Source organism: Scheffersomyces xylosifermentans, assembly GCF_036884685.1.
Source record: "Scheffersomyces xylosifermentans strain CBS 12540 chromosome Unknown RJT20scaffold_1, whole genome shotgun sequence".
Lineage (NCBI taxonomy): Eukaryota > Fungi > Ascomycota > Pichiomycetes > Serinales > Debaryomycetaceae > Scheffersomyces > Scheffersomyces xylosifermentans.
The window spans coordinates 2,660,853-2,686,094 of NW_027042939.1; the positions used below are offsets into that span (position 1 = coordinate 2,660,853).

At 39.3% G+C, this 25,242-nt stretch overlaps 11 protein-coding genes across 11 annotated transcripts; 7 read left to right on the forward strand and 4 right to left on the reverse strand. All coding sequences in view use genetic code 12, as the record gives it.

The window, feature by feature from the left end:
* Positions 1-400: 400 nt before the first annotated feature.
* On the forward strand, positions 401-1,945 carry RJT20DRAFT_91102 (uncharacterized protein; the record flags this gene model as incomplete). The annotated part of the gene is made up of 1 exon (XM_064921359.1): positions 401-1,945. One exon carries the CDS (start codon positions 401-403, stop codon positions 1,943-1,945), a length of 1,545 nt encoding a protein of 514 aa, XP_064777535.1.
* Positions 1,946-1,978: 33 nt separating this feature from the next.
* On the reverse strand, positions 1,979-3,160 carry RJT20DRAFT_147175 (uncharacterized protein; the record flags this gene model as incomplete). Its single annotated transcript, XM_064918910.1, has 1 exon — positions 1,979-3,160. The coding sequence occupies one exon, from the start codon at positions 3,158-3,160 to the stop codon at positions 1,979-1,981; it is 1,182 nt and encodes a 393-aa protein (XP_064777536.1).
* A 985-nt stretch (positions 3,161-4,145) lies between these two features.
* Positions 4,146-4,826, forward strand: RJT20DRAFT_91155 (aminoacyl-tRNA hydrolase; the record flags this gene model as incomplete). Its single annotated transcript, XM_064921362.1, has 1 exon — positions 4,146-4,826. One exon carries the CDS (start codon positions 4,146-4,148, stop codon positions 4,824-4,826), a length of 681 nt encoding a protein of 226 aa, XP_064777537.1.
* Positions 4,827-6,297: 1,471 nt separating this feature from the next.
* On the forward strand, positions 6,298-7,787 carry RJT20DRAFT_16668 (uncharacterized protein). Its single transcript, XM_064919189.1, has 2 exons — positions 6,298-6,762; positions 6,887-7,787. The coding sequence occupies exons 1-2, from the start codon at positions 6,705-6,707 to the stop codon at positions 7,579-7,581; spliced, it is 753 nt and encodes a 250-aa protein (XP_064777538.1). The 5' UTR covers positions 6,298-6,704; the 3' UTR covers positions 7,582-7,787.
* On the reverse strand, positions 7,604-8,666 carry RJT20DRAFT_124728 (uncharacterized protein). The gene has a single exon (XM_064916323.1). The coding sequence runs from the start codon at positions 8,479-8,481 to the stop codon at positions 7,993-7,995; it is 489 nt and encodes a 162-aa protein (XP_064777539.1). The 5' UTR covers positions 8,482-8,666; the 3' UTR covers positions 7,604-7,992.
* A 711-nt stretch (positions 8,667-9,377) lies between these two features.
* Positions 9,378-11,987, forward strand: ZCF30 (Zcf30p; the record flags this gene model as incomplete). The annotated part of the gene is made up of 2 exons (XM_064921332.1): positions 9,378-9,892; positions 10,124-11,987. 2 exons carry the CDS (start codon positions 9,378-9,380, stop codon positions 11,985-11,987), a joined length of 2,379 nt encoding a protein of 792 aa, XP_064777540.1.
* A 134-nt stretch (positions 11,988-12,121) lies between these two features.
* Positions 12,122-14,535, reverse strand: RJT20DRAFT_102432 (uncharacterized protein; the record flags this gene model as incomplete). Its single annotated transcript, XM_064915680.1, has 5 exons — positions 12,122-13,557; positions 13,603-13,919; positions 13,995-14,191; positions 14,258-14,398; positions 14,456-14,535. The coding sequence occupies 5 exons, from the start codon at positions 14,533-14,535 to the stop codon at positions 12,145-12,147; spliced, it is 2,148 nt and encodes a 715-aa protein (XP_064777541.1). The 3' UTR covers positions 12,122-12,144.
* Positions 14,536-15,586: 1,051 nt separating this feature from the next.
* On the forward strand, positions 15,587-15,943 carry RJT20DRAFT_5063 (uncharacterized protein; the record flags this gene model as incomplete). Its single annotated transcript, XM_064920415.1, has 1 exon — positions 15,587-15,943. One exon carries the CDS (start codon positions 15,587-15,589, stop codon positions 15,941-15,943), a length of 357 nt encoding a protein of 118 aa, XP_064777542.1.
* Positions 15,944-17,528: 1,585 nt separating this feature from the next.
* Positions 17,529-19,809, forward strand: PXA2 (ATP-binding cassette long-chain fatty acid transporter). The gene has a single exon (XM_064919190.1). The coding sequence runs from the start codon at positions 17,706-17,708 to the stop codon at positions 19,764-19,766; it is 2,061 nt and encodes a 686-aa protein (XP_064777543.1). The 5' UTR covers positions 17,529-17,705; the 3' UTR covers positions 19,767-19,809.
* A 393-nt stretch (positions 19,810-20,202) lies between these two features.
* Positions 20,203-22,614, forward strand: RJT20DRAFT_16705 (uncharacterized protein). Its single transcript, XM_064919192.1, has one exon. The coding sequence runs from the start codon at positions 20,349-20,351 to the stop codon at positions 22,578-22,580; it is 2,232 nt and encodes a 743-aa protein (XP_064777544.1). The 5' UTR covers positions 20,203-20,348; the 3' UTR covers positions 22,581-22,614.
* LCB4 (sphinganine kinase) lies at positions 22,615-24,407 on the reverse strand. The gene has a single exon (XM_064919191.1). The coding sequence runs from the start codon at positions 24,251-24,253 to the stop codon at positions 22,649-22,651; it is 1,605 nt and encodes a 534-aa protein (XP_064777545.1). The 5' UTR covers positions 24,254-24,407; the 3' UTR covers positions 22,615-22,648.
* Between the last annotated feature and the right edge of the window lie 835 nt (positions 24,408-25,242).

Genomic DNA, 25,242 nt, shown 5'->3' on the forward strand with positions numbered 1-25,242 from the left:
TTTGTTGACAGGATTAGTTGTTGACAGCAGTATTGAAGCGGACTGAAAAGTGGATCTTGGTTTGAATTGGAAAAGGTGAGATAAAAATTGAAAGAAAATACAACAGTTTAGATTAAATTGGTTGAGATACAACAGTTGAGATAAACCAGTTGGGATAGAACACTTAGATAAAATTTGGTTGACATAAAATAGTTGAGATTAAACAATTGATTATTTATCCCCTGTAATTTACTGCGTTTTGTTGGTAGAAGAAGCACAGTGATCTTAAAGTGATCTTATAGTACTTACAAAGAAGGAAAGAATTCTACACAATTTGAGACCAATTGTGGTTACCATTACACTGGAAGCGAGATAACAAATACAGTTCAACAAATTGATTACCTAATATCACTCCGCCAATATGGATAGAAAGAATCCGTTGCTACCATTTGCTTTTAACAGCTCGTCGTTTAACGACCAATTACCTCTCGACACAACTCCAAGAGAAAGGGCTATCATTGACGAAAATGCCGGAAGTCAATACCACACTAGAAAGACCAATTTGACATTGAACAGACCAGTACTTAACAGACCGGTGTTGGGTGCAGCCCCAAGCCTTAAACGTAAAATGGGAGAAAGTTTCAATGAGAAGGACGATATCAAAAGAAGGGATCAACAAATCGATAGCGAACCCACGGTGGTGGACGACGAATATGACGAAGATGATTATGAAGACGCAGCTAACAAAAGTCATTTCGAGCCAATGGCGCTGTACGGGGAATTCAGCCATGCAAACAACAACAATAAGGAAAACTTTCCATATACATTTTTACCTCCTAGCAGTCCTCCCTTAGAGGCGACTCCGTTGATGTCGGAATTTGATTTCACAACAAATACAGCTTCGCAATATAATATTCCTGAATCGCCAAAGGCAAAGGATCACCACTTGCTACCAAGCGAATTGGACTACTTCAAAGAAGAGAATGAAACTACAATGGTGAGATCACAATCACAGTCATATTCACCAGTAAAAGCAGGGAAGCATTTTAGCTCCGACACTGATTTCGGAATAGACAGATTCAATAGGTTTAAGAATCCCAGTATAAACCAAAATCCGTCATCTTCCGGAGACCGCGTATACGAAGAAGCACAAATTGCATTCAACAAGGCTAGAGACATAATCTTATCAGCATTCGAAGACGTTCGAACCTTGATAGACTTAGAGGGCATGTCATTGCACGAGTTGCCGGACGATATCAAGGACATGAATAACTTGGTCATTTTCCAAAGTGACCTAGAACCTTCCACGTATCAACTATATTTAACAAATAACAAGTTAAGGGACTTGCCGCCATCATTGTTCAAGTTTACCAAATTGAACGTTTTGGGAATAAGGCACAATAAACTCACTAGAATCCCCCCATCCATAGAGAAATTGGTGAACTTGACCGACTTGAATGTGGGCTCAAACAGGCTTCAATTTCTACCATACCAGATTTTGGACCTACCCAAGCTTCAAACCTTTAGAGCAGGACCAAATCCATTTATTAAAGCCCCCGAAGACGCGATTGAGATAGAAGCTAGCGGACTGGATCCAACTCATCAGAAAAGATTTGTATCGAAAATGAAGTACCTAACCCACTCAGACTATATAGTACCATCCCTTAAGACGATTTGCTTGAACAGACTTGCCAAATACGATGTCACCTACCAGGAAACCAAGAATTGGAAGAAATTCACCTCCAAAGTTCACCATGCATTGATTGTGCAAGCAATAGCGAAAGGACAATATAATGAAACTTGCAGCGAATGTACAACAATCGTTGTTGAACCCTTCGCCGAGGTCTTCGAATGGTGGGACATTCTACAAAATAAAGAAGTTCCAATCAGAAGGCAGTTCTGCTGTGGTAGTTGTGTCAAACAATATCAACTTCGCTTAACTAATGAAACTAATGAACATGCATAAATAACTAGTGATATTTAGAGTTAAAATAGACATTTAAAGAAAGTAATCGTTGACGTAATTGCCAGGGAAGCATCCCACCTTACCATCCTTCTCTCCAGTCCACCAATTATTCTCCTTCTTCAATACCTTTATGATGTCGCCACGTTTAAATGATAAATCGCTGTCTTCTTGACCCTCAAAGTTAAAAAGAGCTTGACAATATTTGGTTGCATTGAAATTATATGGACTGGTTAGATCAGTAAGATACCTCTCTCTAAAATTGATAATAGAGAGCTGATTCACTAAGTCGGAAGCACTCTTGTTTCTAGTGTAGAAGTCATGTACAATTTCCTCCTCAAAATTGAAGGAATCGAGAAACTTGGTATCCAAGTCGAAGAAGTCGATAACTGATTTGAGATTACTGAACACTTGAAATGAGATTGTAAGTTGTACATAATATACCATAATCAGTAATGGATCCAAGACCAAGTCCACCAACTTGAAGAAAAATGGAAGTTCCTTTTTCAATAACAGGTTGATTGCATCGTACTTCGCATAGTATTCTTCCAGCTTTCTTTCAAGGCTATAGAGCTGTTGGGATTGTTTAACGGTCAACCCTTCAGAATTTTGCTTCAAGAGAAGGCTTTCATGTGAGTTGTATACTTTGTCATAATCAACTAAGGCATATGATCTCTCCTTAACCTTCTTTTGAATAGCTTTCACTATCTTTAGGACTTCGCTAGTCTTGACTTGGGCGGTATCTGATAACATCTTGATTTCGTTCTCGATTGCTAACTTGGAATTTCTAATAGCTTCAATATAATGATGTACATCTTGCCAAATCCTATATTCTTCTTCAAATACAGCGTCCGCCAGTTTATCCCCACCCTCTCTTAAGAGACTCTGGTAAGGGTCAAAAAGGTTCTTGAACTGTTCGCCAGCGGCTTCACAAGAGTTCAAGATATCTGACATACTCTTTTCGTAGCTCTTAACGTACTTATTGATAGAGGAGAACCTTTCTTCTAGACTGCTTAATTCTATTGCCAAGTTGTCAAAATCTTCATCTGAAGTGTATGATCCGCTTCCATACTTGATTTTTTGTTTCAAGAACTGGGGTGTTCTTTTGATATAGCTCCACTCGATATCCTTGGCGGTTACCTTGAAACAGGAGTCTGCAACTCTAAGTTGCTTGGAAAGGAGATGCGAAATCTGGCTTATAGAGATATCTTCACTCATGTTTAATGAAGCGTTGTTATTGTTATTTGACTGGTGGGTTATTTCAGGATAAATTTATAGGCGCCAGAATTTCGCAGCTAAATTTTGCAGTTAAAAGCGCTGGCTTCTTCTGTGTGGAAGTATCACTGAAATGATTACACAGACTTTTAACGAAGGTGGTAAATCCTCTTAAACATTGTCCTATTCAGCCTATTCAACTATATGGACAGATAAACCATTAAGGAAATCGACTCTTCAAAAATATTAGTGGTGACTAGCTAGAAGGTAAGCAGTATATTATCATACCAATGACCGGAGATTACTACTATCTAAGAAATAGCTGCGAAAAGTTACAAATAAACGTTTGAAGGATTTTAGCTCAACAAACAGTATGGTTTTTCATATTAGTCAACAGGAGCCAGAGAGTAAAGCAGAGGGAGAATTATTCCATAAAGCAGTACTGCATTTTCTAGTACAGCAATATCTTACTGTTCTTTTAACTTAGTTTGATAGACCGAGGTTTAATTCAAGATAAAAAACAACCCACGAATGTATTTTGCAACCTCTTTTCTTGTTACATCATCAAAGGAAGGCATAATAAGGTAGGCATGGAATTATATGTCCTTCCATGGTCAATATTTCTCCGTTAGAGCCAGTATACCAAGATTTGAGAACAGAGAAGAACTTAAAACCAATAAGTCCACATCATCCTTGGGGGTTCCTTATCTCACTTTAAATTTGACAGTGTTGATCGATACCTAAATCTACAACAAGTCCTTCAAAGTACAATAACCCCCCCTATATTTTTTCTATTTGAAACTCTTTGCAAATACAACCAATGAAAGTAGCTTCCATTTCAGCAGGTAGCTCATTGAAGTTAAGTTACACTCCCTAGACGCTGACCAGGAACAGGGCCCTTAGGCGGCTTTGGAGCTCTAAAAACAGAACTGAAAAATCAATCTCAAAATCGAATGCACTAATTCGACAACACTTTGCTTTACCAGCAATGTTAGTACGACACCTCATACGTTCCTATTTCGTTCCAATACGATCCAACCCAGCATTAAGTTCTTTTAGATGCCTATTTATAGCGTCAATAGGTAATCCCGAGCCCCAGTATGAAGGTACCAAACATAACATTGGACATCGCTTTCTAGACCAGCTTGTCAATATTTACTGGAAAGATCATATCTTTAAGGAAGGACCATACTTCAAATCGTCCAAGTATCCCCATGTAGTGCTATTCAAGTCGAACGATTCGCTCATGAATATGCAAGGCCGTCCAATCTCCAAGCATTTCAATCAATTCAAGAGAAAGTCGCTGATGGTTATTCTTCATGATGAACTTCAGGTACCAATCGGAAAGTATCAGATCAGAAAACCAACGACAAGTGCCAGGGGGCACAATGGGCTAAAGTCAATCAATCTGCACATGGCCAACAATTACTTCAAGGTAGCCATTGGCATCGGCCGTCCTGAGGACAAACGGAAGGTGGTTGACTACGTGATGACTAAGTTCAAAGAGAAGGAACTTGAAACAATTGACTTTGATGTTTTGCCTAAATGCGTTGCTGAGCTTGAGAAGATCATAGAAGCAGATAAGGCGAAGGTTGACGGTGATAGTAAGCAAATGGAGGGCGATGTATATAGAGAGAGTTTAAAAGAGAAGCCCAGGGAGGAGGTTTAGGTGACCAGCTGTTGGCATGAGTGGGAGGAGTTCAAGAATGTACTGCCAGAACTCGTACGAAGCCCATGTTCTGATAAATTTATTGATAGATAGACCCGAAGAGAGCCAGGAAGAGATATTGGCCATCTTAAGGGTAATAACATGTACATAGATTCAACATGTTGTGGGAGAATGTAGCAATATGTATCGTTAAACAACAGATATAAAGATTCCAAAATATGAAAGTGATGATAACCAATCTTGTATGACTACCTAAAAGAAGTACCAGATGGCATTGTTTTGTCCAATAGGTTAATGTGGTTATTTATATGAAATACATGTAGCATAATACCAAGAGAATGTTAGTCCTAATATATATGATCTAAGTCATTGATACATTATTGGGTTTCCTACAGTATTCCTTAGTTTATACATACATTTGGATGGTAGATAGATGAACATGTTGACACACAATCGTATGCTATTTCATAACAATCCGCAAGCATCCAGATATGATATAGCATTAGCCATGTAATCGTCTTCATTGATTTCGTTAATGACAGTATTACATTTCCTTAGAAGAGAGAACATTCTGCGTAGATTGCAAAAAGTAGATGTTGCAACCATTCAAGGATACACATACATACATATGTAATCTACATATTACACATGTAAGCCATTTTCTCTTGCTTATCGAAGAACTGATTCCATAGAGACATCTACTTCAACTTCTAATGCCATTTCCACTTCCTACATTGGCTTATATTCGCTTTATGCACTTACACCTATTGCAACCATTGCTTCTTCTACGCCTACCATTCCAGATAGCAGCATAACATAACATCATTCATTCTATTGAAGAACCAACATGGTAGCACCTTGACCAGTGTGAGCGCAACTTAACCATTGCTCATACTCAGTCAGTCAGTCAGTCAGTCAGTCAGTCAGTCAGTCAGTCAGTCAGTCAGTCAGTCAGTCAGTCAGTCAGTCAGTCAGTCAGTCAGTCAGTCAGTCAGTCAGTCAGTCAAGCAGTCAGGCAGTCAGCCCTCAATCATTCAGTGACACGCTCCCTGACTAAATTACTGACTCACTTACAGTCTCACTGACAGTCTCACTTCATTGCGCCTAGTCCTTCCTATTGTTTATTCGTAGTTAACTCATTTACTTTTAACTAGTAGAGATTCTAGTTATTGACGGTTTCCTGAAAACTGATACTGCGCGATATACAACGCGATACTGATACAGTGAGATAAAGTACGATAGAAGTAAGATAGATAGTGGGATAGGAAGTGTAATAGAAGTACGACAACTGAGTGACTAATAGTGCGATAGTGTTAATAGTAATAGTAATAGTAGCATAATCCTTCTCTTGTCTCATTACTCTCCTTAACGGCGATCGACTGAGTATCTCTCAAATGTATTGATGTTTGGATTGTTTAACACCATTTTTTTGTTACTACTCGTTGTATTTGTCTGTCTGTTGTTGGTGATACAGTGCCATATATTTGTATTTGTCTTTCTCAAATATTTAATTATCTTTGTCTTTTATTAATTGGCGTTCTTTTGTTCTTTGGACTTCTTCTTCTTTCCAAAAGGAGGGTTGTTATCAAAAATAGATAACCAGCATCACATTACCAACAATCAACAATCAACAATCAATACTGAATTACCGTGTTGTCACTGTGCGTTTGCCACGAAATCATCGTTATTCTCTTTGTTGATTTGAAAGTTCTATTAACTTCTTCTTCTTCTTCGTCACCTTTAATCTTCCAATTGATTTCCAATTGACTATCATCTACATGTGTTTCTCTAATTCGCTAAACAACTCCCTCCACATATAATCTATATCATTCCAAAGAAAGATCCCATAAAACAGAACGAACACAAGCACACACCGCCATGGAGTTCGTACTCAATCTAACAGCAGAAAGATCGGTGGTCAGAGAATCACTAAAAGGTATGTTACACATTAAGCCATAAGCTGTCGTTAGACACCGATTTATAGACTAGACACTATGAGTCAATTGAACTGATCAGAATCAGTCAAATGAACAAGAACCATCATACTAACGCAATCATAGGAGTGATATGGACCATCTTCTTCCACAGGCTATTCGGACCCATCACACCAGTAACAAACGAGTTCCTCAATATCACATATCCGATGGCTGCAGACTTGCCCGACTTGGACTCTCAGATAGACGACAAGATCAACCAACTCATCAGACGACTGTTCGACAGCAATGGAAGCACAAAGACCGCCAAAACGGGGCACATAGCGATCCAGTTCTTGGACAAGAATAAGTCCAAGTCAAAGAAGAAGACCGGTTGGTTTGCTAAAGCAGAAGATTCGGAAGAGTTGAAGGTGTGGGAGATATGGATCATACAAGTACAATGTCTTCCATTGGATGAACCACAGAGCGGTGCTCAAGAGTCCAACAGCAATAATAATAGCAGCGGAAATGCTAATAATAGTGGAAACGGAAATTCTAGCACTAGTCACACTGGTACCAATAACAACAATAACAACCACAATAACAATAGCCTAAGTCCCAGCATTCAGATCTCAATTTCCAGTTTTGAAGAGAACCTCACCAGAGTTATAGATATAGCAGACAGTCACAAGAATCACATCCCACCAATCATGACCTTGGAATCATCACCTTTCCCCTACGTGATCCTGCTACACCTCCCTGAGAAGGTCAAAGAATACAAGGGTGAGGGGAATGAAGAGGAGGAAAGTTGGGGGAAGTACATCAAGAAGATGCTAGATTAGATCTGCAATTGGGAAACAGACCAATGATACAGATTCCGAATGATACAGATTCCGAATGATACAGATTCCGGAGGTTATAGCTACTACGAATAGCAGGAACGGCGTACATTGTTTCATATAAAAAAATCGTCTTATAAATAGTATAAATGTGTAATATATCTACAGGCACCTAACGAGTGTTGAAGCAACGATTTGAATACGAAGATGGCAGTAGTAGAGAAGTGACTTAGAGTGGCCCTTTCCTTTATTGTCCCATTCAAAGTCAACCTAGGAGCTTGATAGAGCAATCGACAATGAATGATCTCTCTCAGCAAGTATTTCTAACTTGATCAACAATTAGCAAAATGCAATAATAGCGAATCACTAGAACTCTTATCTGTCCATTTCATCTTATACTCCAAGTAGTTCTCCTTACAAGTTAGCGCTTAACAAACCCTCATCTCCTCTCACCAAAATGCACTCATCTTCATAAACTGCCTTCTCGTATAAGCCAATTTCCTTGGCTGTGTCAATGACTTCCTGGTCATAACTACCAGGCTGGAACCAGAGGCCCTTAATCAACTCTTCATAGCCTGGAACCGAAGCAATGAGCTTCAAGGTTGAAGTAGTAATGTGTGGTGGTGTCAAAAATGATACACTCAAGCCATCCACTTTGGAGAGCTTATAGATGTCCAAATCCTTACCATCTTTGATAGCTTGCAAGATCTCGGTGACACTAGAAATGACTGGTTGTCCCAAAATCTCCTTTTCCTTAGGATTGATAGGAATAACTGTCAAATCGTGGGTAACGTACCACAGTAAGATCTTGAACCCGAACTTGCTTGGGTTATTACTGGCTCCGGCAACGGCGTATTGTCTGGAGGCGCCGAAAAACGACTTAATCTTAGTTTTCATTGACATTTCAAACAGAATCTCTAGAGATTTCTAACGCGACAGTTTCAATGGTCTTATCAGAAAGCAGGAAAAGAACACTTCTTGGTATTCTTTCTCTTTTGGTGCCAATGAATAGCCATTCTTCAAATCACTAAATTTCACTTATTAATACAGGGCAACCTACGCCGTAAATCCGGGGGGACAGAAATGAGTCGTAACTCGCTAATGTGCGACGGGGAAAAAAAGCGTGGAGTCGCGATGCACGTGATGTTAATTTATGGGTGCTTATGATAATGTTAGTGAGGAAGTTAGTGAGTACTGAGAGTGCCAGTATATTAGTGAGGATGTTACTGAGGAAGTTAGTGAGGAAACGAGGAAGTTCGTGAATAATGTTAGTGAGTGTGTTATTCCTCATGGCGAATTCTTATGTAAAATAGCTATGGTACTAAATATTTACATATATGGCTTGGTAACTCCTTAAATGGCAATGATTATTATTATATATGGATTAGTCAGTGCTTTTGTGACATTCTTATGATAGTGGTATAGCTGATGTCAATTTAGCAATCAACTATAAATGCTACTGTTCATGTCAATGCAGTTAATGCTATTAATACTTTTGCAACGCTAATGTTAAATTACTTACATTCTGCTACGTCTTCTCGTATTTGGTAATCCCCCACCCAGAATACAGTTTAGACGGAATCTCTCACAAAAAATTCTTGCGTCTGTGCAGTTAGCGCAAAAAGTTGAAATAATAACCTGAGTTGTTCCGAAAGACTAATAAAGACAAAGATATTTCGAAAGTGGAGCCAGAAAGTAGGATTGAAAGAAGGTTTTTGCCTGCTATAAAGTGTCTAGTATCCAGGCTAACAGTCACATAATTTGCTGTGCTTAGTTTTCTGGAGAAATTGTCACCCATTATGGCCAAAGAAAAGAGAACAAAGCCATGTTCCAACTGTAAGAAGTCAAAGGTGAAATGTATTTATACCAGCACACTTCCTTGTGAGAGGTGTATTCGTACTGGACAGGGTATGAACTGTATGTTTGTACCCAAGCTACCATCATTGAAGTTGCCACCGTTTCCCAGTAACGGAGTCAATACTCATCCTCATACCCTTCCTCATTCACAAAATGCCAATGTGGATCAGCGAGCTCCAAACCATCCACTTCCACCTTTAAACCCTATAGGGATCCCCAACGGATTGGGGCATGCTGTACGACCACAAGGACCTCCACAAGATCAGTTTATAATGCCAGTTTCAACAGGAATTACACCGAGTCCTCCGCAGCCTCAACAGGCCCCACAAGATTCCAGTAGTGACTCTCAATGGAAGACTCTGATAGAAAACAGAATGAATACTTTCGATAATAAGCTTAGTGACTTGGTGGATATACTTCGGGTCAACCAACAGTACATGATAGACAACCAGAAATTGTATAGAAACGGTAACCAAAGCCAGGGTCAAAGACGCCACGAACAACAAAGTCATCATACTCAACAATACATTCAATCTAATCCACTTCATCAACACGGTCACAGTCATAGTCATGGTCACGGTAATAGTCATAATCATAGTCATAATTATAATAGCGGCCAGCCGCAGATTCAAGCCTCATATAATTCACTACCTTCCTCACGAGTTTATACCCCAATACAACATCAAAGGGAATATATAAATCATTCACCACAGAGAATTCACCACCACCAACAACAAAGCACAATACAATACCCCGAACCAATTGGAACTACAACGTCTTCATCCCACAAGAGAAACTCTCCAGAAAGTCGTAGCAGTAGCAGTGAATTGCTGTTGCCAGAATTAAAAAGACTAAAGTATTCAAAGGAAGACAGTCCGTATCCTAAGGATTTTAGAAACGGCTTCTTGACTCAGGATCAAGCCAGAAAGTTATTTCAGTTTTTTGATGCCAACATTGCCCAGCAGCTCTTTGGCTTTGAGATCTCCAAGGTTTCTGTAGAATCGATCTGGGACTCGTGTCCTGTTTTGGTTTGTGCCATCTGTGCAATTGCATCTATTCATCACCCAGACCTATCATATAAATCTAAACAGCTACAAGTCTATCTTCAGGACTTATGTCAAACTTTGTTGTTCAAGGGAAAGCCAGCAACAGAGGAAGATGGCTTCCACACAATAGTTGCACTTATATTGTGTAGTTTCTGGCTCTCTGATTCACAAATGTTCACAGGAATAGCAATGCAACTAGCCAAAGAGTACCGGTTGAACAATCCATACACCAAAAATAAGGATAAGTTGAAGTTGTGGTATTTGCTTTATGTTTTGGATGGACAGCAAAGTTTGACATTCAATAGGCAGCCATTGGTAAATTCTCAGGAATATTCATTGAAACATAGTAGAGAGATATTGCTATCTGACCAAAAGAAGATCACCAATGAAAATGGAAGTGGTGGAAGTTCAATTAAGATGCTATTAGCAGATAATGATGAGCCCAGCAAATCTATTATCAACAATAAAGAATCATCTACTTCGGAGACTAGTGCCGAAGTTGAGAAGAGAGAGAGAAGGGAGAGATTTACCGATATGAAACTTGTTTCTCAGGTGGAATACAACCAAGCATTGAATGAAGCTTTCCAGGGAAATGCCTGGGACCTTTTGGCTCCTTCTTCATTCGGTATTCCTTCCAAGAGCAACTTGGAGTTGGACAAATGGATGGTGTCTTGGACTGTTCTCTTAGCCCCAGGAAATAACGGAGCTGTTTGGTCCTCCAAATCCACCTTGATTTACTATAACTTTGCCAAAATGCACATTAACTCGTCGGCAGTTAGAAAATTGCAAGTCAACCCCAATGATACTTTCAATATGTTTCCGAAATGGGAAGGGCCCATAGTCCAGGAAGCAACCAAAAGAATAGAGTTTCAAAACGATCAAAACAGTTCAAGTGATAGCGAAAGCGAAGAAGCATCTCCCTCAGACGACGATGAGTTTATATCTAATGAAGATATAATGTCAAAGGATGAAACTATTGTCACCGCCAATATCGCTGTTAGTGCTGCCCAGACTGTCTTGAATTTGGTCATCAACGATAACGACATTTTGGACAACCTCAAGTATGTTCCAGTGCATATCCATATCATGCTTTACTACGCTGCATTGCTCTTGATCAACCCACCATTGCATTCCAATAACAAGTCGGTAGAATTCAAGGAACTGAAGTACTACCTGACTCTTTTAAATAACATCAGGGTCATCAAAACTCTTCAGAAGAAGATATACAACAACTTGCCCATTGATACAAAATTCGGTAACAGGTTGATTCGAAGTTTGGATGAGATCGTGGAGGAAAAACTCTCTGTGATCAAAAAGGCTATTATGGAAATGCCCGAAGATGATACCAAGAACGATCTCAGTAAGCATTTAACTAGTCTCACAGAATCGGGAGACGCCAAAAACATATATGAGGTATTTGAAAATGATAGCACAAGTAGTAGAGGTTCGACACCAGGGGTTGAAAGGATTTCAGCCTGGCCAGGTTCAAATCATGGTCACCCATAATATTTGAAGGATATTCATATAACATATACTCATATGTCATTAGTTTGATTTTGAGGTAATATAAGTTAGGCAGCAAATAGATAACATTGGATAGAATTATGAATATCTTTATAATGTAATAAATAATATATTTTATGCAAGTTGAGTATAAATGTAGCTATATTCCATTCGGCAGGCAATCATTAGATTGCACGCCTACTATGAACGGTTCATCAAGTAAGTCTGAAACGCTTAACCTCTCCTGTGGATCCCACACAAATATCTTTCTAAGAAAACGTAAGAAAAATTTATTTTGCTGGGTATCCTGTGAAAATCTGTTCAAGCTCAAACAGATTTCCAAAGTTTTTGAATTCATCTTGAATTGTCTTTTAATGCTAGTGTTGGAGCTGTTGGAATTATGGTAATTTAACAACGACATATTAATTTTTCCATTGATATCGAATAATCTGAATAAAAGCGTCTTTTTAATCAACCGCTCATTAATGGGTGGTTCATTTTCTCTTACACTTAAGCTCTTTTTTTGCATAGATCTTGTCAATGTCTTTCTTAATCGTAAAATTGTGGAACTCCTGGGGGCTCCAAACAATTCGAGAATTAATCCAACTTGTTCCAATTCATTTTTGCCTGGTAGCAAGGGCATTCCCACGAATAATTCGGCAATTACACAACCTAAAGACCATACATCAATCTTTTCTGAGTAGTTAGCACCCAATATGACCTCAGGCGCTCTATAGAATCGAGATTGAATATAAGTGTAAGATATCTCGTTGTGGTAGCAAGAAGAACCAAAGTCAATTATTTTCACCAAAAGAGAGTCTTCGGTGGGAACATTTGGTAGCTTTATCATGATGTTCTCCGGCTTGACATCACAATGGATTATTTTGTATTTGTGCATATACTGCAACCCATTAAGGATTTGATTAGTTATGGATTGGATGACATTCAATGAAAATCCCCTAAACTTGGTTACCTCTAATAAGGAGTACAAGTTTAACGACAATAATTCTGTTATGATACACATATGACTCCTGAAGTTGAAATGGCTATAGTACTTGAGAATGTTCTCATTTACTTCCTTTTCGTTTAAGAATTTGAGCATTTTGATCTCGTTTATTGCCTGCAATGACCAGTTCAAATCATTCTTAATAATCTTGGTAGCCACTAGACGATTCTTGTACTTATGATCTTTGCTTTTAATGACGTTTCCGAATGAGCCATTTCCTAGCATTGACAAGACTTCGTATCGATAATTAATATGATCCCCGTCTATAACGATATAGTTACCGTTGGGATCATCAAATCCAAAATTGTTCTGGTAGTTTTTGATATTGACTGCTCTATTAATTCCTTCTGGAACAAAGTAAATGTCCAGTTTCCTAATGATCTCTCCTCTTTCGTATATGTTTAAATGTTCACTTGGAACTTGTTCTGGGTGATATGCTCTATTTTCGAAAGAGTCATCATCCATTTTGTTAAATAAGGTGGGATCAGTTTCATCCAAAATGTGGAACAATTCATTGAAGTCTCGAACTTTCATCACGGTGCCGGTCATATTTTCAGCTGCCAATTCCTGTTGTCGTACTTGCAATTGGTAATTACGCCTATGCTCCAGTACTGGTTTTGTGTGCGCTTTGGGTCTGTCGTTATTGTTGCTAGGATAGAGTCTATGGAAGACATTATCAAGGGAGTTGAATGGTATTGGTTGCGACGCATTCCTCACAGCTTTTTGCTTTGTAGGCGACTCCTCAACTTGTGGCCTTGTTGATCTTCCCAGATACTTTGAAGGAGACCCGTATTGAATATTTGTTATGTCGGATGGCTGTTGCTGAATGCTTTTTGAGGTTGAAGGCAAATTTGATGAAAGCATCCGTTTGGATCTGATTGCGTGCGATAATTGGCGAGAGTATTCTAGCCTCTTCTTTGTTGCCGATCCTGGTTGTACCGACGCGCTGTTATAAGGTTTACCATTATTGCTATTGGCCACACCAAGACTACTACTTTGGCCACTACTATTAGCAGTATTATTAGAGAAGCCGTTGTTACCGCTACTGAAAGGATTGTGCTTTTTCTGCAATGAAGACGAGGTCGCCCTCATGAATGAAAACTGGTACTGCTGCTTTTGATTGGATTTTTCCGACATGGGATAGCTGAGCAATCGTTTATCTGTAGGGATCTTCATGGTTGACAAGGATTTCGTCTTCTCTCTGAGGATGGCTCTAGCAGGAGTATGAGGATCTTCTTCATCAAATTCAACTGGGTCTAATGCGGACTGATTGGAAATTAGCGAAGGAGGTGTACATGTGTTGTCAATATCCATTTCACTACTAAAGCTGATGTCACTGATGTTTTCTTGGCTTTCATTGGGATCGATAGCGGATGGGTATAAGTGCCTTGGATAGATCTTCTTTCTTCTAGGAGACACGGATACAGAATCGCGGTATGGTGCATTAGACGAGTCTCTAGACAACTTAATTGGCGATTCAGTCGGAGGTTTGTTGATGCTGATTTGGGAGAACTCGTTCTCGAAAAACACTAGATTCTCTGTCATAGCCAGGTATTGTATACGACGAGGAATTATGAATATGAGGTTTAATATATGAAGGTATGGCGGTATGAATAGATTTTCTTCGAGCTGCACCTGGCTGTAGTTTGATGTGGTTTAATGTGAATTAATGTGAATTAATGTGATTGGGGAGTATCAAATATTAATAAGGTCGTTTCAACGGCTTTTCCTTTAAATCAACAAATTAGTGCAATACAATAAGGTTGATGTAAATTGTAATCTTGGTTAACTTTAGACAGAATCTTAGGGAAACTCACTATAACCGTTTCAGAGAGTACTTCCGATCTGTTTGCAACTGTTTCACAGCGATTTCACCAACTCTATGGTATTCTGATGGTTGTTCACAATAAGAAGTCGTCACAATGTCCTAAAACTGATCACCTCACAGATTCTTTCTTTTAGAACTGATATTACAAATAACAGCTATTTGCAACAAAACACTTTTTAAGTAGTATTAATACTGCTATTCTTATTATACTTATTATTCTTACTCTGATTCTTAGTCCTATTATTCTAATCCTTCCTATTATCTTACTCTTCCTATTCTTCCTATTATTATGATTATCCCAGACCTTCTCACTCAAATCGATCTCCTCACTTAAATAAATTCAATAAAGAACACTGAAACAAACAATAAAAACAACAATTACAACAGCAAAACACTATAAAACTAACGCCTTTAACACAAACAGTAGAACAGGTGGCGGCTAACACTGACAGTCACCTGAGAACCAGTAAAAGGCCTTGGAACTACCCGTAAACCAACATAGGCTTCTTGCACTTTGCTGCCAAACTGGAAATTTGACAAAAAGAAATCCACAATGAAACAGAAACGGCTGTTGACGAATTGTGCCGCGCACGACGCGCCAAAAGATTTTGAGTCTGGTTATTTTTTTTTTGGTGCACTAGTAGCGGCGAATGAATGCGAAATTCTGGAAATTGGTATTGAAAAAGTAAGGAAATTGGCAGGAAAAGTAAGGTAATAGTACCCCTTTTGTTGATTCAGGTAGCTAGAAATTGGTGGAGTGACTTTGAAATGAGTATAATAACAAACCCTTCGACGTACTCCAAAAGAGATATCCTCCTTCTAGCCCAAATACTCCATTCCCATGGCGTTCTCGACTCCGAAAGGCTTCTGAGGGCCGCTGATTCACGAATCCAGACCATTCTCGCCGAATGGAAGAACCATAAAGTAGTCAAGCTTGAAAATACCCAGATCAAGGTCAACACACGTTTGCAGCTTCAGGAGCTCTACGCCAATCTTCTCAAATCCTATCAAGTGAAGGACACTACAGAATTGGCCAATGTTGCTTACTATTCGCGATTGGAGTACTTGGAGAAGTCACTTCAAGAATATAAACAGGAGTTCCAAGAGACATTAAAAGAAAGCTGAATATTTGGTATTGTAACGATTGACGAAAGAATAACAATAGAGAGGTATTCAAATATAGGACTTGGAAATACCTTCGCAAAGGCAACCATTGGTAGGTTTTTCGACTAAGCCACAAGGCCAGTGATAGAGTAAATTGCTATATTTCGCCAAATTCAATCTCATACCTTTCAAGGAACTACTCTAGAGGTAATCTAGCTCCTACGAAGTTCCAGCATGATTTATGGGCAGTTGAAGCATTTCCTTTAGCCTATATGGGGACGTCAAAGTGTACCTACTGCGTCGTTGATGCAAAACCAAAATTCAGTGGCACGGATGTAATGCTTAACACCCTGCATACAATCACCACATATTTCGACAATTACTGACTCAGCATTGACTCAGCATGCGACACTAGTCGTTTACGTAACATTGTTTTCCAGCAGCCGAGATCCTCGACCTCGGAACGCATGTGAAAAAATGCGGAGTGACCTACATATATCCAGCTTTCTACTTAATAGTGGGGCACTTGATGATGGTACATCATGTATACATGCACAGTACTAAATGACAACATTGTTTGGATGCAACCTATAATGGTGTCAGTTGGAGTTATTCAATGGAGTTGTAGTGGATGCGATGGGTTATGTATGAGATATGTATGATATTATGTATGATATAGCTCGAAATTTTGGATGGTAGGCTGTGCACATCTGGTATTATAATTTAAATGTAAAGGATTTAACAAGTTACCCAGTAGATAGCACTTGATAACATACCATAAGACACCATAATATACCATATCATAGTTCTTCTAGTCTATACAATAACATTCAATAATATACATGAAAATATACTCTACTCTAACATACAGCATAATTGCAAAGTAGTCCCTCAACTATGAACTATGGGGAAGGTGCCCCAGGGCCTGGAAAAAAATAACTTTAATCATGGTGGGGTTAATGGCTAAGCTACAGAAGCTACAAAAGCTATACAAAGTCCATTGTCTGGGGAAACGACCAGAACACAAAGAATTAACAAAACAGTGTAAATTGAAGACATAAATGTCCTCTGGCGGAGTTTTCTTCAAGAGATTAATAACCCTTTGCCGTATTATTATTATTACTATTATAGGAAGTGTTGTCCAGAGTTCTAGTCTCTCTTGGTTAGGAAGTCATCTCTTTTCTTAGCTTTCCATATTTTGCTAGTACTAAAATACTGTATAACTATTACTATTAAGCTATTTAATAGCTCTTACATTGTAAGTCATCGTTCCGAGAAAAGTATACTCTTCTACGTCTGGTTTTTCATCGGCACTGCTGGGAATCGTGCTTGCTGTGGTGATATATCTGGATTTATTTACAGTCATATAAAAACTTTGGACATCGCAGTTGTTTCTTTATTATATTGTCTACTTTATACACCCAACTAACTACGACGACATTACTCTTTCAATCGATACTTTTGTCTAGTTGATCTTCGCACATCGTTGTAGCACATTGTTGTACATTTGGTTAGTTAGTGGTGAGTTTGTGAGTCATTTTGTTGATCTTTTTCAAACCATCTTGGCCTTGTTACCCCATATTTGAAACCTGTTGGTTCGTTCTAAGCAATTTGGTCATTTTCTATTAGCCCGCTTCGACCAAGATCTGATCTTCGTTTATTAGAGTTCATATTCCGAGACAGAACCGCCTATACTTACTTATAGATATTATAGAATATTTATATACTTTTCCACCCTTTTGCCATCTTCCCTTCATAACAACACATCTCCAACCAATCTACCATGGCCGTCAAAGTCAAAGGGCCGGCAAATTCTTCCCTCAAATCCGATTCCTTCGCCATGTCGGTGTTCAACATGTACAAGTCCAACCGCTCGTTGTTACTAAACGCTTCATATATCATTTTGATCACAGCAGGCTTCTCCAGAGCAACGAACACCGGCGAGAAGAGAGAATTGGACCTCTCGAAGGACAAGAAGAAGAAAGAGGATCATCCAAAACTCTCTCGAGAGTCCTTCAACAGATTGATGAAGGCAAGCATGCCTTCTATAACTGATTCGTCGGTGTTGTATCTTGTGTCCCACACCGTTTTATTGGTTTTCAGAGCCATGATCACCATCAAAGTGGCTGCATTGGACGGTCAGCTCGTGGGAGCTTTGGTCGCCAAGAAGTTGAAAAGGTTCTCTCAGTTGTTACTAGTATGGATGGCTATTGGAGTCCCAGCATCTCTAGTAAACGCTTTATTGAACTGGACAAAGCAAAAATTGAGCAACACCATTAGAATCAACCTCAATAATAAGATCATGGACGATTACTTGCCAGACAACCTTGATCCTAACTACTACGCTTTGATACACTTGTCAGGAAACAAGATCAAGGATCCAAACCAGAGAATAACCACCGATATCTCCAGATTGAGTTACGCTTTGAGTAGTTTGCCAGGCCAACTTTTGAAGCCTACCTTGGACTTGTTATTGTGTGCTCAGCAGTTGAGTAAGAGTGGTGTTGGAAATGGAGAAGGAACTTTAGCTCTTGGTATGCTTGCACATTTCTCCACCATGGTTTTGAGGTTGTTTTCACCACCATTTGCCAAGTTGGCTGCCGAGAGAGCCAATTTAGAGGGTCAGTTGAGATCTTCTCATTCTAAGATAGTTAGCAACAGTGAAGAAATTGCTTTCTTGCGTGGTCACAATCGTGAGTTGGACTATATAGATTACTGCTATTACACCTTGGAAAGATTCCTCAAGAATGAGATTTGGAAGAAGGGTATTCATGAGATTGCACAAACCTTCATTGTTAAGTATTTCTGGGGTGCAGCTGGTTTAGTATTGTGTTCAGCTCCAATCTTTATCAACAAATATCTCGGAGAAGATCCAGATGCAGATCATGCTGCTGCTTTTATCACTAACAGAAGATTATTGATGAGTGCATCGGATTCATTGGACAGATTAATCTATTCGAGAAGATACTTATTGCAAATTGTTGGTCATGCCACAAGAGTTTCAGATTTCCAAGACACATTATACGAATTAAAGAACAAGAAGACTGCAACAAAGAACATCACATTGAACAATGACAAGATTTCCTTTGAAAATGTTAGGTTGTTAACTCCAGCTGACGTAACATTGATTGAATGCTTGAATTTCACAATTAACAGTGGAGACCACTTATTGATCGCAGGTCCTAACGGTTCTGGAAAATCATCCTTGTTCAGAATGCTTGGTGGATTATGGCCATGTAAAGAGGGTAACATTTCTATCCCTAATTCAGAAAACATGTTCTACTTGCCACAAAGAGCTTATTTATGTCAAGGTACTTTGAAGGAGCAAATCATCTATCCAAATAATCTAGATCAATTTGCCGCTAGTAAAAAAACTGACGACGACTTAAAGGATATCTTAAAAATCTTGAAATTAGATGAATTCCTGGACAGCTTGGACTTGGTAAAGAACTGGGACGAGGAGTTATCAATTGGTGCCCAACAAAGACTTGCAATGGCAAGACTATACTACCATCAACCGAAATTCGCCGTTTTGGATGAGTGTACTTCTGCTGTATCACCAGATATGGAGCAATTCATGTACAAGCATGCTCAAGAGTTGGGTATTACTGTATTATCAGTAGCTCATAGACCAGCCTTGTGGCATTTCCACAGATACTTGTTGAAATTTGACGGAAAGGGTAACTATTACTTTGGAAAACTTGATGCCGAAAAGAGATTGAAATTTGAGCTGGAGAGGTTATTGTTAGATAAGACCTTGAGAGACGTGCCTAATTTGAAAGAGAGATTGTCTGAGTTGAAGAAGGTTTCTACGGCTCAGCACAAGAGGATTGACCATGTATAGGTACTTACTGGAATGATATTATATAAGGATATAGTAACGAACATGACGAGCTTATACACAACTAAAAATTCGGTTGAATGAGATATTACAGAGCAGTAACTGTAGCCCCAAAACGCACCGTACTGTCCCGTTTATCCCAAAGTCTTTCAGCGAATGTACACTTATAATGAAATCTCTGACTGCAAACCAAACGAATATAAATATTCATTTCGCAGCCACATTCTACATAATTAATTTGATACAGGAATTACTAGCACATAGTTGGTGAAGTAATAGTGGCCATAACTCTCCTACTCAATACTTTCACAAAGCACCCAAGAGAGCTAATTAGCCCATGGGAGCTAATTAGAATGTACCACAGTTCATAAGAACCTCCAGAATATTACGTCCATAACTATACTCTTCGGCAATGTTCTTTAGTACACCATACTTTAAAGTCCTGTCCTCAATCACTGCTTAACTATGCTCGCAGCAAATATTTACGAGATAATTTTGGCCGCAAAAAAAGTTAAGTGGTTGTTTATCATAACCGCCAGACACTGTTTCTTTATGAGGGAACAAGGATAGCGGCTACTGACTTCAATGTTCAAGGGATTCTTTCCTAAACTGAGCCAGAGTGAGTCAGAGGAATCACCTCCCATAGTGGCCACTCCTCTAGCTAGCGCTAATTCTGACAATTCTTCAGACTCTAACGATAGTTCTGAGGAGCAAATCGTCCTCAGTGAAATACCCAAGTTGGGAGTTGATGAAAGCATATCTATACCAATCAATGCCAACGGACTTGAAAATAATGCTAACAATTTCTTGATTGTTCCCGATGATAGCTTTGATCCCTTCTCTCCGAACCAACTAAAGAAAAGCAAGAGTTTAAGTTTCAATCTCAAGAAGACGCCTAGTATCGGGTTTTTAACGAAGAAGAAATCTGTCCAGTTTAATCTAGTAGAGCGCGATGAAGATGGCTTGATTTCGCCAATTAATGATGAAGATCAAAGTGCTTCAGTATTAGACGAGTCGTTGGAAGTCAAGCCAGCCATCACATCTTCCTCTGTTTATTCCTCACATAGCGGTGACCCAATTGGCGAATTCATTCACCACAAAACGCTTAAGGAATACAGGCTGTACGAAAGTGAGATGCAAGGTCTCTACACGGCTGATTTGAAAGATAATACAAGCGAGCAAGATCCCAACCAAAGCACAGAGGCTGAGATCCCAGCGGAAAGAACATCTTGCAATCAAGAAATCGATGAAAATGAACAAGAAAGATTTGAGAATCCAGACCCGAAGGAGGAGAAGCAAGTTGATCTAGATAATAAGGATGTGTTGGAGTCTTTGCACATTCTCGCCAATATCGCTGGAAAGAATGATATCTCTGTTACTTATTCAAACAACTATGAGCTCTCTAATATCATTTACTCATTGGGTAAGATGATGGAGAGTAAGTTAAGCAAATTTACTGAGGATGCAGAAGCCTTTGCAAAAGAGATGTTACAAGTTGAGCAAGAGTATGTCCATAAATGTGAGAGTCTTAGCAATGAAGTTGCAAAACTAGCAGTGGAGAACCAGGGAAGGGGGATTGAAAATGCCCAGTTGGAATCTGATATTATCCAGCTAGAAACTAAATTAGCTCAATCACAAGATGAAAGCAACATCCAGCTAAATGAATTCATTAATGAACGAGATTCAATAATCCAGTTGATTCAAAGTAAAGGATACCAATGTAATTCGAAGGGCGAACCCACACTTATCCACCTTGTCACTGTTCTTCTCAGCCAAAAAGAATGCTCCATACAAGAGCTCGAAAGGTTGAGAAGCAAATTGGAAGATGATGGACATAACGAGTGTAGCAACAAGATAAAACAATTAGAAGATGAGCTTCGTGTCACAAAGAGTACTTTGAATCAATTGAGTGAAGATAGAGATAAGCAAAGGAAAAGAGTTATTGAACTTGAACGAGAGAGGGAAGAGGAAGAATTCATAGAACGAGATTATAGCATTCCTTTTGAAAGAACAGTCCAAGAAATTAAAGAAAAAGATCTAATAATCGAGCTGCTAAAATCAAGGATTCTGGCTGCAAAAACAGATGTTGACTCTTGGAAAAGCTTCTCCAAGCAACAATCTCTGCACATCCAACATTTAAGCAACTTACTCATAAAGGCAGAAGATAATTTTAAAGAGGCGGGCAAGCAACTATCTGTGATAGCTAATATGAGCGGTGTGCAAGGGAAAGATGGGAGACAGACAGAACAGCAATTGATAGAGAAGATTGAGGAGTTATCACTTCAAAATCAACGCCACCAGCAACGTCCTTTGCTGCACAAGCAGTCCATTGAGGATTGGAAAGCAGAAGTTGAGTCCTTAATTAAAGAAAAAAAGAAGATAGAAAAGCAGTTGGTGGCAAAGTCGAAGAATCAAGATTTGTTAATATTAGCTATTAAGACTTCCAAAGAGAGACTCCGCAATGCTAAATCAGAGAGAGAGTCTTTACAGAAAAGCTATGATGACTTAGAATATGCATACGACATATTATTTGATACTACTAATCAAATTTTGAAAGGCTGCTTCGAAAGTTTGGTGCCACTTTTATATGATGACTCCATTATGTACTTTTCCAGGCTATACAAACTATTTATCAACAGGAGAATGTTTCACAATAATGAAATCGTTATTGTTGAAAAGTTGTGCCGGTTCCTTACGAGGTCTGTGGAGGATCTCGCAACACAGTTTAGATCTAATGAAGACATGCTAGAGAAAGAAATACAGGACAAGATAACTTGTAACAAACATATGCTAGAGGAGATCAGAAAGATCATCTAATGCTCCGGCTCATAGCAATTCCTGATGTGCCAACTTCAAATATACGCTATGAATATAAGCTAGTTTTTTTACTGAGAATAACAAGTTTCCACGAAGTTACCTCCTTGCAACAACCCAGTTAGGACTCCCGGCAAGACTTCAACTTGCAATGGCTCGAATGGGAAGCTCTCACCATCAACGGAAATATAGTGATTGTGCCCAGGAAGTTTAGGAACTAATCTATAGGACAAAATCTTAGCGTGATGAACTTTTTCATTATGTACATGGAGACCCTTGTCAAGTGACATGAGGATAGAAGTTGTCTCCAACACTGAAGTATTCGTATCTGTGAGAATCATATCCATATAACCATCGTTAGGTAGAGCAGCAGGGAAAAACTGCACATCGTTAGAAATATATGGCATCTTTCCAACATAAAGTATATTGATATTTTTGGCAATAGAATCATCGATCCTGACCCATGACGAAGGTGGGCTTTCATCTAATTGTGGTCCTTTGATTTGCAAGTTTTCTTCTGTCAATGTAGGTAATTTAACGTAGTCCTCTTCTTCGGAAACAGATTCTAAGTTTGACGCACTCGAACTAACTCTCCGGTGATGGGTTTCGAAGTGGGCAGAGATATCTTGCTTTGACTTTGTGACAAAGTTGACATACAACTCGCATGGGTATTTACTTCTGTTTAATACTCTTTGGGCCACTCCCAAGTCAAACCGCATTGGCCCCAACCATCTGAGATGCTCAGTTCCAATATCGGCATCGGCAATAATACCATAGCATTGGGTCAAGAAGGATAATTTGGTGGTAGCATTTTCACCAACACCTTGTGTTACAGCCATAAGATCAAGTTTAGTCCTCATGGCTTTGAGCATATGAACCGTGGCTAAGGCAGCATCATTGCTACCATGAGTACTTAATGAAAGCGCATTTCCGGACCCGCATGGAAGCTGGCTGATAGCTACCTTGTTAAAAGCCTCTACACCTTTATCAGGCCTCTGGAAGAATCCGTTTATGATCTCATGAGGAATACCATCTCCAGAACAGCACGCTATGATATCATATTTCGAGATATCCAAATCTCTCGCTATTTCCACTGCATGCTCATGGTAATTTGTTTCTTGGTAAGTTATCTTTGCCTTGGCTGCTCTCAATATCGGTTTCACTTCCGAGTTGTATATTTTGACCGCTTTTCCTTGGCCTCCATGAGGGTTTATGACCACTAGTACTGTGGGTTCAATTATGTGATTTTTGTATGCTTTCGAAAGAATGTAGTTAGCTAGCTCCTGAGTGGACGTTATGTTTGGTTTATAGTTCAGGATCTGGACGTGCAAAGTGGTTGGTTTCACCGAGTGCTTGCCAGAAGCTTTGGCGTAAGTCACTTCTAACTCGTTCTGGACCTCACCGGTATCGTCGGTAACAGGTTCCACCCAAAGGATGTTTTTATAGGGGATATGCGACTTGCTTTCAGCGGATTCTAACGATGGTCTGGGGCTGATACAGTAGGAGAGGAGTCCTCCATGATGCTCTGCTTCGGTAGCCTCTACCACTTGCAGTGCGATTTTGATTCCCAAGTCGTCTAGCGACGCCAGAATCCCGTCCATGGTGTGGTAAAGGAGTCTTTCCGACGAGATGTTAATGTCCTGGCCCGTGTTGTACATTTTTGTGGAATAGAGCATATGTATATTATGGATGTGGGGCTCACAGCACTATCACATAACTGTGAAGAACGATGTCACCGAGCGGGCCGTAGAATGCAAAAGTATTAGAAGTAATAAAGTTAGTGAGGGACGCTACATAACACGGTAAGTGCCGCGTTTTTTTTAGGGAGAGCAGGGTTAATTTTAGCGGGAGACACTGGGATGCAGGGGGAGTTATGTTGATGGTGAAGGTGGTGGTGACTGAGTGAACTAAGAAGTGATATGGGAAGTGTTAGTGGCAAGAAGTGGAAGTGGTGAGAAGTGGAATTGGTGAGAAGTAAGGGGAGATGTCTAGGGAAGAAGAATCGGAAAAAGCAGAGAGACGGAACAGGCAGAGAGAGAGAAAGATGCAGAGAATGGGATACAGAGACACGGAAAGCACAGACAGAGGCAGCGTGTTTGTTATCTTATGTTATGTTATGATACTTATGATATTGTTTTATTACTACTATGGGAATGAAGGGCAAGAGATAAGAAAAGGCTCAGTTACGAAAAAAAAAAACTTATATGGCGTATATAAATAGTAATTCGACTTTGTATATTCCTGAATGAAGCTTGACGAGATAGTGAGAGTACACGCCATTTCAGCTATATATTCGCCTATACTATCTCTTCTATTAAACGTGATATGGGAACTGACACTGAAACTGACACAGAAACTGACTTTTGGGCACAGACACCAACACCTCACCAACACCTCTGCATTAAATGCCTACTGTATCACTTTAGATACTCTCACACTCTGTGGCTAAAATCCCCCCCTCCTCGCATAAAAGTCTCGTTAGGCTACTGTGCCCAAACCACTCATTAAGAGGTACTAAATTTACAGAAAATTGAGTTTTTCTGCGTGCGACGCGTTCTCCCTACCGAAAAACATGTGAAAGAAAATAGAGACATCATTTAGCTACAAATTGTGCGCTGTGCCATACTGAGAACATAGATTACATAGATTACATTTGACACCAGGA